The sequence below is a fragment of the Letharia columbiana genome, assembly GCF_014066305.1.
Source record: "Letharia columbiana isolate WasteWater2 chromosome Unknown Sc0000009_s1, whole genome shotgun sequence".
In the NCBI taxonomy this organism is placed as follows: Eukaryota; Fungi; Ascomycota; class Lecanoromycetes; order Lecanorales; family Parmeliaceae; genus Letharia; species Letharia columbiana.
The window spans coordinates 142,755-156,667 of NW_023501046.1; the positions used below are offsets into that span (position 1 = coordinate 142,755).

Sequence of the window (13,913 nt, forward strand, 5' to 3'; positions counted from 1 at the left end):
CGTGGATCAGCCTTCTGATCGCGTGGGCCTTGGACCCGGGACCCCACTTTCCAGGTTGAAGGTATGACGAAATGACGATCAATGCGAGAGGAGGGGCGGCCCAGCAATTGCGATCAACCTGTCAATCGACTGCGCTTATATCTCAACCTTGTTCGTGATTATTCGCTATTACTCGATACTTAGTACTTACTTTATTTTCATCGCGCTATTATTCATCCAAGCGATCTCTCTTCATGCGAATGAGCCTATGAGATTTAAGTTGTACTTTAAAACGCATGACTCCAAACTTAGGACAATAGGGGATTTCTGGGGTCAAAAGGCAACATAAACTTAGCTGCCGGGGAGGGGTAGTTTGGAAAAGGGAAAAAAGCAGGATCAACATGCTGGTCTCAGCTTTTTCTTTCTTTCCTCTGCTTGCGCTCCACACAATTTGTACCGTCGCTCCTTCGCTCGACTTTTGAATTTGAAATTGGTATCTGCAAACTATAATGTAGCTATTCAACTAACTCCTCCCTATCTGCTCTCTTTCTCATCACGCATCATTTGCCCATTTCTCCTAATCCTTCTTGCGCTTCAATCAACACACCAAAAAAGCCATACGGTGCGGGCGAGGTGTTGACTTAACCCCGCCAAGTCGCCATCATTGATTGGCCTCGCTCACACTTCATCTTCGGCCATCTATGATCTGCTCATATGTGTCACACTAGTAGCTAATCAAAACGGCGGGCCTGCATGTGAAGCTGGCGGCTAACGGATGGTCCGGCATCCCTTGCTTCACCCATCCTTGTTCCTTTGTATCTATAAATCCAACCCCATTACCCCAGATCTCCCATCTTCTTTCTCTTCCTCTCCCTTGCTTCACCTTTTTGCTTTCTCCTCGCACTCTTTCTAACCTCCCTCCTTCCCTTAACCCAACATCCAACCCCCCCGTGTTCTATCTGACCCACTCGACTCGATATCGAGCCCCACGGGCCAGCGAAGTAACCATGGATAACATCGCGAGCTACAATGTAGCCCGCAAGTACGAAAAGCGGGCTCTCCTCATCCTCATCAACTGCGTAGCTGGGCTCTCCATCTTCTTCTTCGGCTATGATCAAGGTGTCATGGGCGGTGTCAACGGCAACCGCAATTATGCCTCCACCATGGGCTTTGGCATGTTTGATGAACAACAAGGGCTAGTCACAATTCAGCACCCACTTCTTCAAGGAGGTATCGTAAGTAATCCCAAAACACCACCTACTCTTTGGGCTTGTGTCAATTGTCTGACATGTGTGATTCCAGATCGCAGTGTACTACCTGCCCGGCACCTTGTTTGGCGCCTTCCTCGGCGGATGGTTTGGCGATCGATACGGTCGTATCAAGACCATCGCCGTAGCCGCCCTGTGGGCTGTCGTCGGCGCCACTCTTCAATGCTCCGCCCAAAACGCCAAATGGATGTTCTGCGCCCGTACCCTGAACGGTATCGGAACAGGCATCCTGAACGCCATCACCCCCGTCTGGGCCACCGAAACTGCCAGCCACACATCCCGCGGCCAATTCGTCTCTATCGAGTTCACCCTCAACATTTTCGGCGTCGTCGTCGCTTACTGGATCGAATACGGCACCTCCTTCTACGGGCAGGTCAATTCCTCCTTCATCTGGCGCTTTCCGATCGCTTTCCAAATCGTGCCCCTCATCTTCCTCTTTTTCGTTGTATGGGCTATGCCCGAATCCCCTCGCTGGCTTGTTAAAGTCGGGCGCGAGGAAGAAGCCCGATTCATACTCGGTCGTCTCCGCGGCGAAGGTGACGGTGCGGCCGAAGCTGAATTCCAAGACATCCGCAACATCGTCGAGCTGGAGCGCAAGACCTCGAGCCAGAGTAGCTACCTGGCCATGTTCTTCGGCTGGAAGTCCGGCAAGCTCCACACCGGTCGCCGCGTTCAACTCGTCATCTGGCTCCAAATCCTCCAAGAATGGATCGGCATCGCCGGTATCACAATCTACGGGCCCACCATCTTCACAATCGCCGGTGTCTCGCCACAAAACCGTCTCTGGATATCCGGTCTCAACGATATCACATACATGTTCGCCACCCTCATCTGTGTCTTCACTCTGGATCGAATCGGTCGTCGCTGGACTCTCTACTGGGGCTCAGTCGGCCAGGGGATCTGTATGTTCTGCGCTGGTGGTCTCGCCCGCGCTACGATCAACGCCAAAAACAGCGGCGGAAGCACCTCCGGCGTGGGTGGCGGCGCCATCTTCTTCGTGTTCCTGTTCACTGCGATTTTCGGAGCGACATGGTTGACCGTACCGTGGCTATACCCGGCTGAGATCTTCCCATTGGAAGTCCGAGCCCGAGGCAACGCGTGGGGTGTGGTTGGTTGGTCCATCGGCAATGGGTGGACGGTATGATAACCCCAATGAACCTTTCCTACATTCACATATCGTCAACAAGTGTCTAACGAACGATCAGGTGCTCCTCCTCCCCACCATTTTCGCCAAGCTGGAGGAAAAGACCCTCTACCTCTTCGGCGCCGTCAACGTCGTCACCATCGTCGTCGTCTGGGCCCTCTATCCCGAAACCAACCAACGCACCCTCGAGGAAATGGACCTCGTCTTCGCCTCCGACTCCATCTGGAACTGGGAAGCCGAGCGCAACTTCAAGATCCTCAAAGAACAGAACCCTGAACTGGTGCAAGCCACGCAGCGGGGGAATAGCGTCGTGGATCCCGAGGCGGGGTTCAAGGGGGGCCGACAGGGCAGTTTGGTGCCTAAGGAGCTGAGTCTGGATGCCAACGAGTATGGCAATGGTAGCGAGGAGGAGAAGGTGGTGGCGGGCGTCAAGCACGACCGACTTTGAGGGGCGTTTGATGTGGTGGGGCCAGGTGGGGTTCTCCATGCAACAAATTTTGAGCGGTTATTGTGATTTGCTGAAATAGTCCATATGGGTATTGGAGAACGGAGGCTTTATGGTGGAGGGTGAGTTTTGCTAAGTTGACGTGGTTCATGTATCTTGTATAGAGACTTTTCCGAGACTCTCTAGAATACATAGAAATCTTTTCAATGACATCTTATAACAACCAACCAGTTTCTCTCTCTCTCTTTCTTTTTTCCCGGATATCAGACCCATAGACACATCTGACCAACCATTTACTCCTTCTCATGTCACAACAAACCCGCCTCCCCCTCTTCCCCTTTCTCTCCCCCCTGTCACATCATACACCCAAACAACACAACAACCCCACCGACCCACCCACCTCAACGAACCAGACCCAAAATCCCCACCTATCTCCCATCATCCAGCTCTTTCTTTCATCCATCCATCCATCCATCCACCCACCTACCTACCTACCTACCTACCTACCTACCTACCTACCTACCTACCTACCTACCTACCCACCTATCAAACCAAAACCAAAACCATCCCCCAACCCCCCCTAGCCCTTCCAATCCCACCTCCACGCCCTAGCGTCCCCATACCCATAAATCCCTCAACTCAAACTCAACTCAAACTCCACTCAAACTCAACTCAACTCAAACTCAACACAACTCACTCATAAGCCGGAACAAACTCTCCCTCCCTCCCTCCCTCCCTCTTTCTAACATGACGGTAATGCGGCTAGGAGACGGATCAGACATGCAGACCGGGATGGACCCCTGCGCGAACTTTTGCGACGTCCGCTAGTTTGGGCTGGGGTGCAGGGTGTGGTACGGTGGGTGGTGGGTGGGTGGTGGGTGGTTGATGGGTGTAGGTAGGTCTAGATGGGTAAAGGTGAAAGGATGGTGTAAAGGTGGAAGGGTAGGTAGGTAAAGGTGGGTAAGGATATTGTATAAAGGTGGAAGGATGGTGTAAAGGTGAAAGGATGGTGTAAAGGTGAAAGGATAGTGTAAAGGTGGAAGGATGGTGTAAAGGTGGAAGGGTGGTGTAAAGGTGGAAGGATGGTGTAAAGGTGGAAGGATGGTGTAAAGGTGGAAGGATGGTGTAAAGGTGGATGGATGATGTAAAGGTTTAAAAGGATGTGGGATGTATATGAATGTGATCGGTTGGTGCAGTTGATTGGGTGAGTTGAGTTGATTGGGTGAGTTGAGTTAGGATGGGTTGGGATGGGATGGGATGGGATGAAGGTGGTTAGGGTGACAGCGCACATCTCCCTCATACGGGTACCTCGACTGCCTTTCTAGCGATGAATGAATGAGACCAGATGGCCATCCGCGGGCTAGAGTAGATCTGCGCGGATTAGAGTATGTATGTATGTATGTATGTATGTACATAGGCAGTACCTGTGCCACTCCCTTCCTATCTCGTACACCAGCGCCGCGTTCGTACATGGCCGGACACCCCAACTTACATACGGTACATTACATGCAAAACTTACAGACGTACATTGCATATGTACGCAGTCACCAGGATCCCCGTCTGTCCTCGACATGCCCGCTCGCTCACTTCGGGAACAGGGCGACTTCGCAACCGCCCAGCCCCGTGCACGTGAGGCTGAATTTCTCGCGCCAGGGCTCAGGGTCTCGGCTTTCGATTGTGGGGAAGTCCTGCGCGAGGCGCGCGGTGACGTAGGATGCTTCTGTGAGGGCGAATTGTTCTGCCCGTTTGTTCAGCGGTCTGTCTATCTGAATGAAAGTTCCAGATCCAAGAAAATAAGGAAGGAAGGAAGGAAGGAAGGAAGGAAGGAAGGAAGGAAGGAAGAAAGAAAGAAAGAAAGGAGCTTGGGGCACCTACGACCGATGCAAATCCTCGGCCCGCCATTAAAAGGCAGATACTCCCACCCGACCCTCAAGCCTTTCTTCTCGCCCTGATCGAGCCAGCGCTCAGGCTTGAAGGATTCCGCGTCGTCGCCGTAGAGATCCTTGCGTCTATGCATGGTGTAGAGGCTCCAGTGGACAATCTGGCCCTTCGCGACGAACACGGGAGATTTCCCATCCTCCCCGCCACCCACCGGTAACACCGTGTCGACTTCCGCTTGGCGATCGTTTTCCGGCACGACGGGATACAGTCGCAATGACTCGTTGAGTACGGCGCGGAGGTACTTCATGTCTTTCAGGTCCTCGAAAGTGGGAAGTTCGCCGTCGAGGGAGTCGACTTCGCGCCGGAGTCGGGTCCAGACGTCGGGGCGTTTGGAGAGCTCGAACCAGACGTTGGAGAGTAAGGAGGCGGTGGTGTCGCGGCCGGCGAGGAGGATGTTGAGGAGTTCGGAGCGGATTTTGATCTTGTCTGATGTTTGGGAGACGAGCTCGTGGAGGAAGACGTAGCGGGAGGTTGGATCCTTCTCCGATTCAGACCTGCGTGCGTCTCGATTCGTCATGGCGTTCTCGACAAGTTTGTCAACGAAGTCTGTTGAGGGTCAGTGAGACATGCGGATCCAGTGTTGCTTCAAAGTGGACAAGACTGGCTTGAACGAAGTGAGCGAACGTACTATGCACGACCCCGGTCTGCTGCTTCAATTTCGGATTTGGCAGAAACAGCCCCAGAAATCCCCAAGCCCACCCCGTACGCCCATCACGGTCTTCTTCCGTAAGGCTAGTCCCATCAAGAGCTCGCAAACAATAACCGTACGCATCCACGAACTCCGTAACGTCGGCATCCGCAAAGCCGGGTGCTAGAGTATTGGTACTTTCTCCAAAGAGAAGATCGGTGGCAACATCCAAACTGAATTTGAAAAACAAGTCCTGCAGACCAACCGTGGAGCCATCCCTCGGGATCGCTTGGATTAAATGTTCGACGTGTTTCTCAAACATCTCGACGTCGCCAATCTGCGTTCTTACGAAATTCGGCCTCAACATCTCTCTCGAGTGCTGCCACCTGTGACCGGCTCAATTAGCATTGCCTTTTTGACTAGAGGTTCCGAGTCCAAACAGATCTGTACGAGCAGGTCCGGAATAACAGCAACGATATTACCCCTCTACATAACTTACGATCTAAAAACCATAGCAATCAAGGAAAGAAACCGTTAACCCAAGGGAAAAAGCACCCACTCTTTCCCATCCGTCGTAAAAATGCCCTCCCCGAAAACCGGCCTCATCAACTTCTTCCTTCCATCCCCCAAACTATAACTCCGAAAATCGCTCGCGAGAAGACACTTCAGATTCTCCGGCTCGATCGTAGCCACAACAGTGTCGGTCAAAATCCTTATCTGTGCCGTATTCACCCCCACGAGATCGAACTGGCCCTTCATCATTTCGAGCGCTCGGTGCTCTTCGATGGCTCTGTAGCTGGCCCAGAGGAAGTCGAGTCCGAGCACCGGGTCTTTATGGCGCCATTTACGGAGGGGCTTGCAGCCGTTGGATGCGATGAAGCGGCGGCGGGATGCGCCGGTCGTGAGGCGCTGATAGGTGTAGTAGCATGTCAAGAGGCAGGCGAAGGAAAATAGGATTTGGGAGAGAGAGAGGGGCCAGAGTGGAGTCATCATTCAAATGAAGGTGCCGGGGAGGGGGGTGCGGCATCAGGTGGAGTGAAGCGGGCACAGATTGGGGTTTCCGAATGTAGCTTATTACATACAGAAAGAGCAACGAACAGGCAGCGAGATTCTTTTCGAAGATGATTTAGGGGGGTTTTTAATGTGGATATACGGGCCCCGTGTATATACTTTAGCGGCAGGATACGTGAGGTAACGAGAGTACCCGCGACGGCTCGAAGCTTGAGGAATAGGCAACAAAGAAATGGGGACCACTACTGACCAACAACTCTAGCTCAAACATAAGAGGCGGGCGATGATATTCGGTGCCCTACGTATTCTCGCCATTTACGACACAGCCAACAAACGTCTGTCAATGCGTGATGAACTGAGTAAACGAGCGGACCAGTGAGAGCATAAGTCGAAGGCTCGGGAGGGCTAGCGCAGTCTTCATTGACAAGGTACCTTACCTTAACCTCTCAGGATGGCTTATGGTAGCTACGTTGATCTAAGTACAAGCTATGTCTACATCTCATACAGTATTTACCATTCAGCAGGTCTGCTACAACCCGTGAGTACCATTTCTAGACCGCATCCGCCTTGCAAACCCCACTATACACCCTCCCCACAACTCCCACACTCCAGGATCTGCTTCCTTTGATTCCCCCCAATCGTAACTTTAAAGCTCTTCCCTCCACATCTTCTACAAGTCACACCCTTTCCCTCCTCCCTCTGCGGGCTTTCCCCACCACTCTCCTCCTCACTGCTCAGCCTGCTAACCTGGGTATCTGCCTTTGCTATCGGCACGCCCAAGTGTGAATGATGCCTCTCAACGCTGGAGCGATTACTGCTCCCGGCCGTGCTTGCATTTGGAGAGTAGCCGTTGCGGTTGTGGCGACTGGGCTCGTACTTGGGGCCGAGATGGGATGCAGTAGCAGCCTGCGCCTGGTAGACGGCCGAGTTCCAGAACATATAGCTTTGCTCTCCTCGTAGCATCAGTGGATTAGCTTCGTTGGCACATTTGGAGTCCATCTTCGGGGGTTTAAGGCTGAGTTTCTCAATGTCTAGACCTAGACCTTTAGATTCGTCAGAGGAGCGATGTGGACTGTGTGGTTGAGAGGTGCTGGGCAGAGATGGAGTTGTTACGATCGTGTTTTGACTCGGAAGGCGACTGGGTTGGAGGGATCCTGCACCCAACGACTTGCGTGGAGAGCTACTTCTCTGTTGGCTGAGACGGGAATTGTCGAAGCTTCCATTGTTGCTTGAGATCGATTGACGCCACGAGAGGATACGTTCGGATGAGGGATGGCCCATTTGGAGAGAGTCACGCCGGGAATTTTTGCTGTTCTTCGTGGCGACCGAACTCGTTCTCCCGAGCATCTTCTTGGATAATGCGCTGTCGTTGTTCCGCAGCCGGTTTTGTAAGGCGCAATCTTGGCGGAAGACTTTGATATGACCCATGAAGTCAGCTGTGACAAGGATGTTGCCGTCTGGATGGGCGCAGCGAGCAAGGTAAGCTGGCGATTCTTCCGGCTTAGTGGTTCTGGTGACGTCGGGTGTCGTCGAAGCGGGAAGAATGTAACTGTCAGGTTGCGGGCTGCCTTCGGTAGGAGGTATGGAGGATGCCTGCGATTGCGTGCGACTGATCAGTGTCACGGGTGGAGGGTTGCATAAGTCGTACAGAGGGTCGCCTGATGCACTGAGGAGCTGTCTTGTCTTCGTAGGCGCCATGATCGCAGTAGTGACAATAGCTGAATGGGCTTCAAAAGTCTCCAGAGGCCGCTTGTCCCTTTCGGTTTCTGGCTGTCCTGTAGACCATATATATACCTTGCGATCCTCGCTACCACATACTATGTACCGCGCGTCATCGCTGAACGAAGCATGTATTTGACTGCATGAGTTCTCGTTACCTTTCAGTTTGAGCTCGAGACCCTTGTCTCTAAGATTGTAGACGCGTACCCGAGAGTCATTGCTGGTAATCAGAAGCTTGACTTCTCCGTTTGAATCTTCAGGTGGGTAGTTGATGGCTTGTATACCGGTGACTTTGCTTCCCTTGGCATTCTTACCATGCGCTGAGCGAACATGGATCTGTGTCTGGTATTTCAAGCCTTCTGTTTCATAGAATAGACACAATCCGTTCAGACAGCCTGCGATTGCGGTCTTGCCATCCGGAGCAAATGCGACGGCAGTGATCAGGTCCGGTGTTTGTGTCCAATATGCGACGCTCTTGTCTGGTATGCTCCACAGTCGAAGTTTCGAATCCAGTGACCCTGCGAGGAAGAATCGATCATCGCGCGGATGGAATTGTATGGATGTGACAAAGTCACTGTGCTTGAAGCAGCATAGACATTCAGCCCTGCTAACGTGCCAAAGCCGTACTGTTTTGTCCATCGAGGAAGACAGAAGAAAGTTGTTCTACTGGTTGTCAGTCCACTCCGACTTGAACTTTCGCACGAACATACTTTGCTCCAGCTCAGGTCCAAGATGCTTGCTGTGTGACCTCCATACTCCTGTACCGTCTTGGGTTTGAATACTGGCGCATTCAGTCGGACACTGTCGCCCGCCTTCGCCGCAGATTCCTCTTCTTTCTCATGCGTCTGTCGCTCGTCTTTTGTGGACAAGACTTCCCAGACTCTGACAACGTAATCCTTTCCACCGGCTGCCAGATGTTTGCCGTCTTTTGAAAATTCCATCGCCCATATCGCATTGCCATCCTTTTCCCCATGTTTATATGCCCCGTTCTTGACAAGCCTACCTCCAGACTGTGCAATCTCCACACCCGACCTTCCCCTCAACTCCTGGGCGAGGAAGAGCCTCTGAAAGTCCCTCTCTTTCTTGCCATGTGATCGCACCTTGATGTATTTTGGCGGTGATGGAAACTGAGGTATGTATCCAATCGGCTGGGAGAATATTTCCGCATCCATCCCCTCGGTTCTTTTGTCGCCCACTTCGGAATCATTATCGTTGATCTCGGATAAGACGTCTTTCTTCTTCGGAGCGAAGCGGCTAAAGAATGAGACCCGGTTTCTAATGCATGAGGCACTTTCGTCAGCATTGTGAATTTTGAGTTCAGTGCCAGTCAGCCACAGATGTGGTAATCAGAATGCCAATACTGACAGCGGCATTCAGCATTTACCTCTTGTCTTTTGAACCAGGACCCGCGCTATCGTTGCGTACAGCGGATGGCTCTAAGGAGGTCTGAGCTGTTGCTACGGATGCGCTATTCTCACTTTCGCCGTTATCTTCTTCAGCGGCGCCTGAGCGCATCTTCAGAGGCAATGAGTTCGGCATATTCGCTCTGTTGAGGATATGCTGCACCGTATATCAGCACAATCCCCTTGCTATGCCCAGGCACTCTGAGACGTACGTGTGATAAAGGGTCAATTGCTTGCGAATCTCTCCGTTCCTCTGCCCCGGGAGACTTGCTCGCAGCATGCGCCTGATTGCCAGAAAGGGTTTGCATGAACTTGCTTGGATAGCTTTTGGTATTTGGTAACTGTCGTGCTGGAGTAGCGGCGTCAGCGGCTCCGCGAATATATTTGTTGTTGTTGGCTGCGCCATATTGCCGAATCCTGCCAACTGTGATGGTATCTCACCTTCCACGCTCTCGGGTGCGATTACGCGCCCATTGCCTGTATTGTTCGTTGCATCTTTCAATGGCAGGATGGCGGGCGTCGCCACCTTAGTGCTCGCTTCTCGTGACTGCGTATCTGCTCTCAGTCTGATCTGTGGCAGCACCTCCGCCATCGTCGTGTGGCTTCGGCTTTCATTGAACAAAGGCCGTACCTCTCTTATCGCGCATCCAACTGACCTCCTGGTGCAATCCGCTACGTCAGAACGTAAAGATCGCGGTGCAGTTCCTAACGAGCGCGTCGTAAAGCGATCTCTGAGGGTTTTCGATGTCACCGCTTGGAGCTGACAGGCCAGTGTTTTCCATGCATGCAGCCCTAGCCGCTTTTGTGCTTGGGGCTATACAATTCTTATGCACACTCCAGAAATATAGCATTTGATAGAGGGAGGACACCAATCAAACATTTCACATCTATCATAATGCAAGAATCAATTGGGGTCCTCGACCTATCAGCCGCTGGTCTTCTGAGCGGACAGGGCCCAACGAGTAATCAAAGCGCTTGGGATCTCCCCATCTTCTCATCGTTCCCAGCAATGCAGTTATGGTGTGATGCTCGATGGTTGGGAGCGGGCCGAGGCAACTGGGAGCTCTCTTAATCGTCAAGGTTGCATCCATATGGGTTTCCTCTGGAAGTCTACGGCTTCTTCTGAGCGCTCCCTGAGAAAGGAATAGTCAAGCCAACGGGGCCCGGGCCATCAACGTGGTCAGATTTAGAGCCGAAGGTATGCATTTATTCGAATACCTTCCACTGGAAAAACGGAGAAGCTTGATCAGAATAGATGTGCAATACGCGAATCAAAGACACGAATGATTTATGCTGCATAGACTACCTAGGTACAGAGGTACTTTACTAATAATTCTTCACACGGACAGCCATGTGATCGACAATGCATGGTTAGCTGGTCTGAGGCTGTTGCACTCCGTAGTAAAACTGAGGCGCCAGGGAAAGTCGTGATGAAAGCTGACTGGTTGAAGGATCCGTCCTATGCAGCTTGCATTCTAGGCGGAGGAATGGTTTGCGCCTCCAAACTATGATCGACGTTTAGGACTGAGGACTATACAAGTAAAGGGCCGTGCGTTTGTGTTACGTGTAACGTATAGAATATCTCCGTTCGCTTCGCTTCGCTTTGACTGATGTCTTAGATGTCCTTGATGTCTTTTCAGAACTTGCATGTCGCTAGACTATCTTGTACAGAATACTAACAACCAGAAATATGTACCCCGTGTTTTAAGCAGCGCCTCCGCAGCAGGATTGTGTAGATCCTGTCAGATCAATGTCTTGCGGAAATACATGTGATTTGCCGAGGGATCTGCACTTTTGACATGCCGAACCAAAGGAATTGTGGTCCGAGAGGAGATTACTCTATCTCCTTTGCTTATTGAAGCAGGCATTCATTTGTCTGATCCGAACACTGGTTGGGCTGCAATTCGTTCAATGCGCCATAGTATATGCACGCTCGTACTTCGTATTTGGAAGTGCATCTTTAGCCTTGAAGTCTGAGTGCAACCTAGGAGAAAATCTACAAGCCTCACGGCGGGCCCTATTTAATGTTCCATCGGTAGCGACCCTATTTGCTGGGCGTCAGCCTCTCTGCCAGGGTTCTCCGCATATTCATGAGCCAGGGTTTGATCCTCGCCATTAATTCTCCATCTTAGGCCATTCGCCTAGTGAGCGTTGAAGTTTGCTTGACCATGTACATTAGTGTGTACCTGCCCGCATTATTCTCCGTCCCCTTTCTTCCAGCTACCTTCATGATCCTCATTGCAAGACCATGACTCCATGACGTTGACCACCATTTGGCTTTGCAATGCTTTTTGAACCGCAAAGCGCTGGGGCCGGTCATCATCAGGTCAGCAAGGCTGTTCCCATAGGACCACCTTTGCACGCCTTACATCCAGCCAGTTCCTGGCAACCTCCTCTCCGAAACATTTCCATTTCTTCACTTCAACCAACAGAGCTGGTGACGCGGAAGTTATTGAAGAGATCCCGACCACAGGAAGAAACAGACCGTTTTGGAGAAAGTATGTCCAGGAAGAAAAGGAGATTGAGGCACGAACTCGTGACTTCCAGGCTGAGCAGACCATACGCGACGCCAGCAACACACATCGCTCGAGGGGCTTGGCGCCTTGGTGTCTGGGCTAGGCAGAGGTTATCGGGCGGTCTACTCCTTCGGAAAGGGGCAATACTGAACTCGATTGCCAAGAAGAGGAAAAAAGCGACACTAGAAAGCACAAAGAAGATAGGATTTCATGAAGCGAATAGGGCACCCATGTACGGCAATACTTGCTACATGATCTCGCCACGGGCTAATAACATTAGATCGCAATCAGATTCTTCGCACAATCCGCCATCACAAGCATCTTTGAAACCATTTTCAGTCTTTACATCGTCCGACTACGATGCTTTCGACTATGAGGAGAACGAACCCATCGAGGATGAAGAAGATGAAGAGGACAATGTTGGTGATAACCAGCCTGTGTACAGCGACTTCCGCATGCTAGGTTCCTCTGATTCGGACGAGGAATTTGGCGATGCTTCTTACTCGTTTGATACGCTAGACACCAGCTATCACCTTGGGATAGATCATGGCGAAAAGGCAATCCATCTCGTCATGGAGAACGAAAGGCAGGACGAAGTGTCGGTGGCACCCGTGACAGCCCGGATCCCATCTTCTTCCTATTCAGGGCTCGTTGCAGCTGGGGTTTAAATGCACTGGAATAATGGCGTCAGGGTGGAAACATATACCTATGTTGCTCGAAACGTGGAATCAATCTGGCTTCTGGCATGCTCGTGCTCTGCATTCATGCGCGTTGGACCGTTGATCTGGCGCCCTAGAACATATAGCCTTTTTTTTACTCTTTCAAGAAGCCAGCTTGCGGGCTCGGTCCGCGGCGATCTCACACATTGCCTAGAATACTCAGCAACAATTGACAGTCTTGGCAAGGTAGCTCGAACCTTGATCGCATCAGTTCGCTCGAGGTCGATGTTCTCTCGATCAATGCGAGCCTGCATGTCCTCCAGTATTGTTGAACGATCTCTTCCATTGACAAAAACGCTGTGACGGAATGAGATACAGGTCTCGGTGTCGTTCATCGAACTTACACATATCTCAGCCCTGGAAACGTCCGCTCATATAGGGAATTCAACTCCGACAGCTTATCTTGACCAGTCTCAGCGTCCAGTGCCAACTGTGCCTGTTCCGCCTTGCTCTGTGTGCTGTCTATTTTTTTCTCACCCAACCTCGGATGGGCTCCCAGTATGCTTTCCAACCATTTAGAGTCGCTTGTAGAGGATGACTCGGCCAGATGTGTGAGCTGCACTCCAATGCTCGCAACCAAGTCGTCATAGGAAGAGAAGGGTTGATCCCGTAGTAAGTCAACAGAGAGGGTGTGAAGCGGCACGCTCGGCTCGAAAAGGTGGTCGAGGATCGTCGCGAGTTCGGCCGTTGGGAGGGAAGGGAGCGTTGTGATGGGTGGAAGTCTGTATGCAGCCATTACTGATGGTATTCCTCGGCTTTCTCGTTGAAAACGGTATGATAGTATTGTTCCCGTTCTCCGCAAGACAGTGGTGCTTCGTAGGATTGATTGTAGCAATAGATAGCGGTTGGTGCTAGGAGCCGCATTGATGGCGGGTATGCAGGTACTCGGTACGAGTTGCGAGCTCCTTATCTCCCTCGGCTCTTTTTGCTGTGGGAGGACAGAAAGAAGGGCCTGTATACCTCTATAGAGTCTGCGGAGTCTGTGGATAGAAGAATCAGTTGAGAGGGTAACGAAATACCGGTATACTTTCTTCAGCCTCAGAATGACATGAATAATATCGAGAGTCGAGACCCGCGAACCTAGGTAAAGTAAACCTACCTTGGGAGGAACGGTGCCCCGCAGCGTTATCCCCGTTTTGC

The 13,913-nt window shown here is 51.6% G+C and overlaps 6 protein-coding genes across 6 annotated transcripts; 2 read left to right on the forward strand and 4 right to left on the reverse strand.

Moving 5' to 3' along the window:
* Positions 1-986: 986 nt before the first annotated feature.
* On the forward strand, positions 987-2,839 carry HO173_003701 (uncharacterized protein; the record flags this gene model as incomplete). The annotated part of the gene is made up of 3 exons (XM_037305626.1): positions 987-1,214; positions 1,282-2,385; positions 2,453-2,839. The coding sequence occupies 3 exons, from the start codon at positions 987-989 to the stop codon at positions 2,837-2,839; spliced, it is 1,719 nt and encodes a 572-aa protein (XP_037167381.1).
* Positions 2,840-4,419: 1,580 nt separating this feature from the next.
* HO173_003702 (uncharacterized protein) lies at positions 4,420-5,772 on the reverse strand (the record flags this gene model as incomplete). The annotated part of the gene is made up of 3 exons (XM_037305627.1): positions 4,420-4,574; positions 4,712-5,323; positions 5,406-5,772. The coding sequence occupies 3 exons, from the start codon at positions 5,770-5,772 to the stop codon at positions 4,420-4,422; spliced, it is 1,134 nt and encodes a 377-aa protein (XP_037167382.1).
* Positions 5,773-5,939: 167 nt separating this feature from the next.
* HO173_003703 (uncharacterized protein) lies at positions 5,940-6,398 on the reverse strand (the record flags this gene model as incomplete). The annotated part of the gene is made up of 1 exon (XM_037305628.1): positions 5,940-6,398. The coding sequence occupies one exon, from the start codon at positions 6,396-6,398 to the stop codon at positions 5,940-5,942; it is 459 nt and encodes a 152-aa protein (XP_037167383.1).
* Positions 6,399-6,995: 597 nt separating this feature from the next.
* Positions 6,996-10,130, reverse strand: HO173_003704 (uncharacterized protein; the record flags this gene model as incomplete). Its single annotated transcript, XM_037305629.1, has 5 exons — positions 6,996-8,798; positions 8,846-9,410; positions 9,520-9,695; positions 9,751-9,887; positions 9,980-10,130. 5 exons carry the CDS (start codon positions 10,128-10,130, stop codon positions 6,996-6,998), a joined length of 2,832 nt encoding a protein of 943 aa, XP_037167384.1.
* Positions 10,131-11,822: 1,692 nt separating this feature from the next.
* HO173_003705 (uncharacterized protein) lies at positions 11,823-12,722 on the forward strand (the record flags this gene model as incomplete). Its single annotated transcript, XM_037305630.1, has 1 exon — positions 11,823-12,722. The coding sequence occupies one exon, from the start codon at positions 11,823-11,825 to the stop codon at positions 12,720-12,722; it is 900 nt and encodes a 299-aa protein (XP_037167385.1).
* A 153-nt stretch (positions 12,723-12,875) lies between these two features.
* HO173_003706 (uncharacterized protein) lies at positions 12,876-13,509 on the reverse strand (the record flags this gene model as incomplete). Its single annotated transcript, XM_037305631.1, has 3 exons — positions 12,876-12,923; positions 12,971-13,070; positions 13,118-13,509. The coding sequence occupies 3 exons, from the start codon at positions 13,507-13,509 to the stop codon at positions 12,876-12,878; spliced, it is 540 nt and encodes a 179-aa protein (XP_037167386.1).
* Positions 13,510-13,913: the final 404 nt, after the last annotated feature.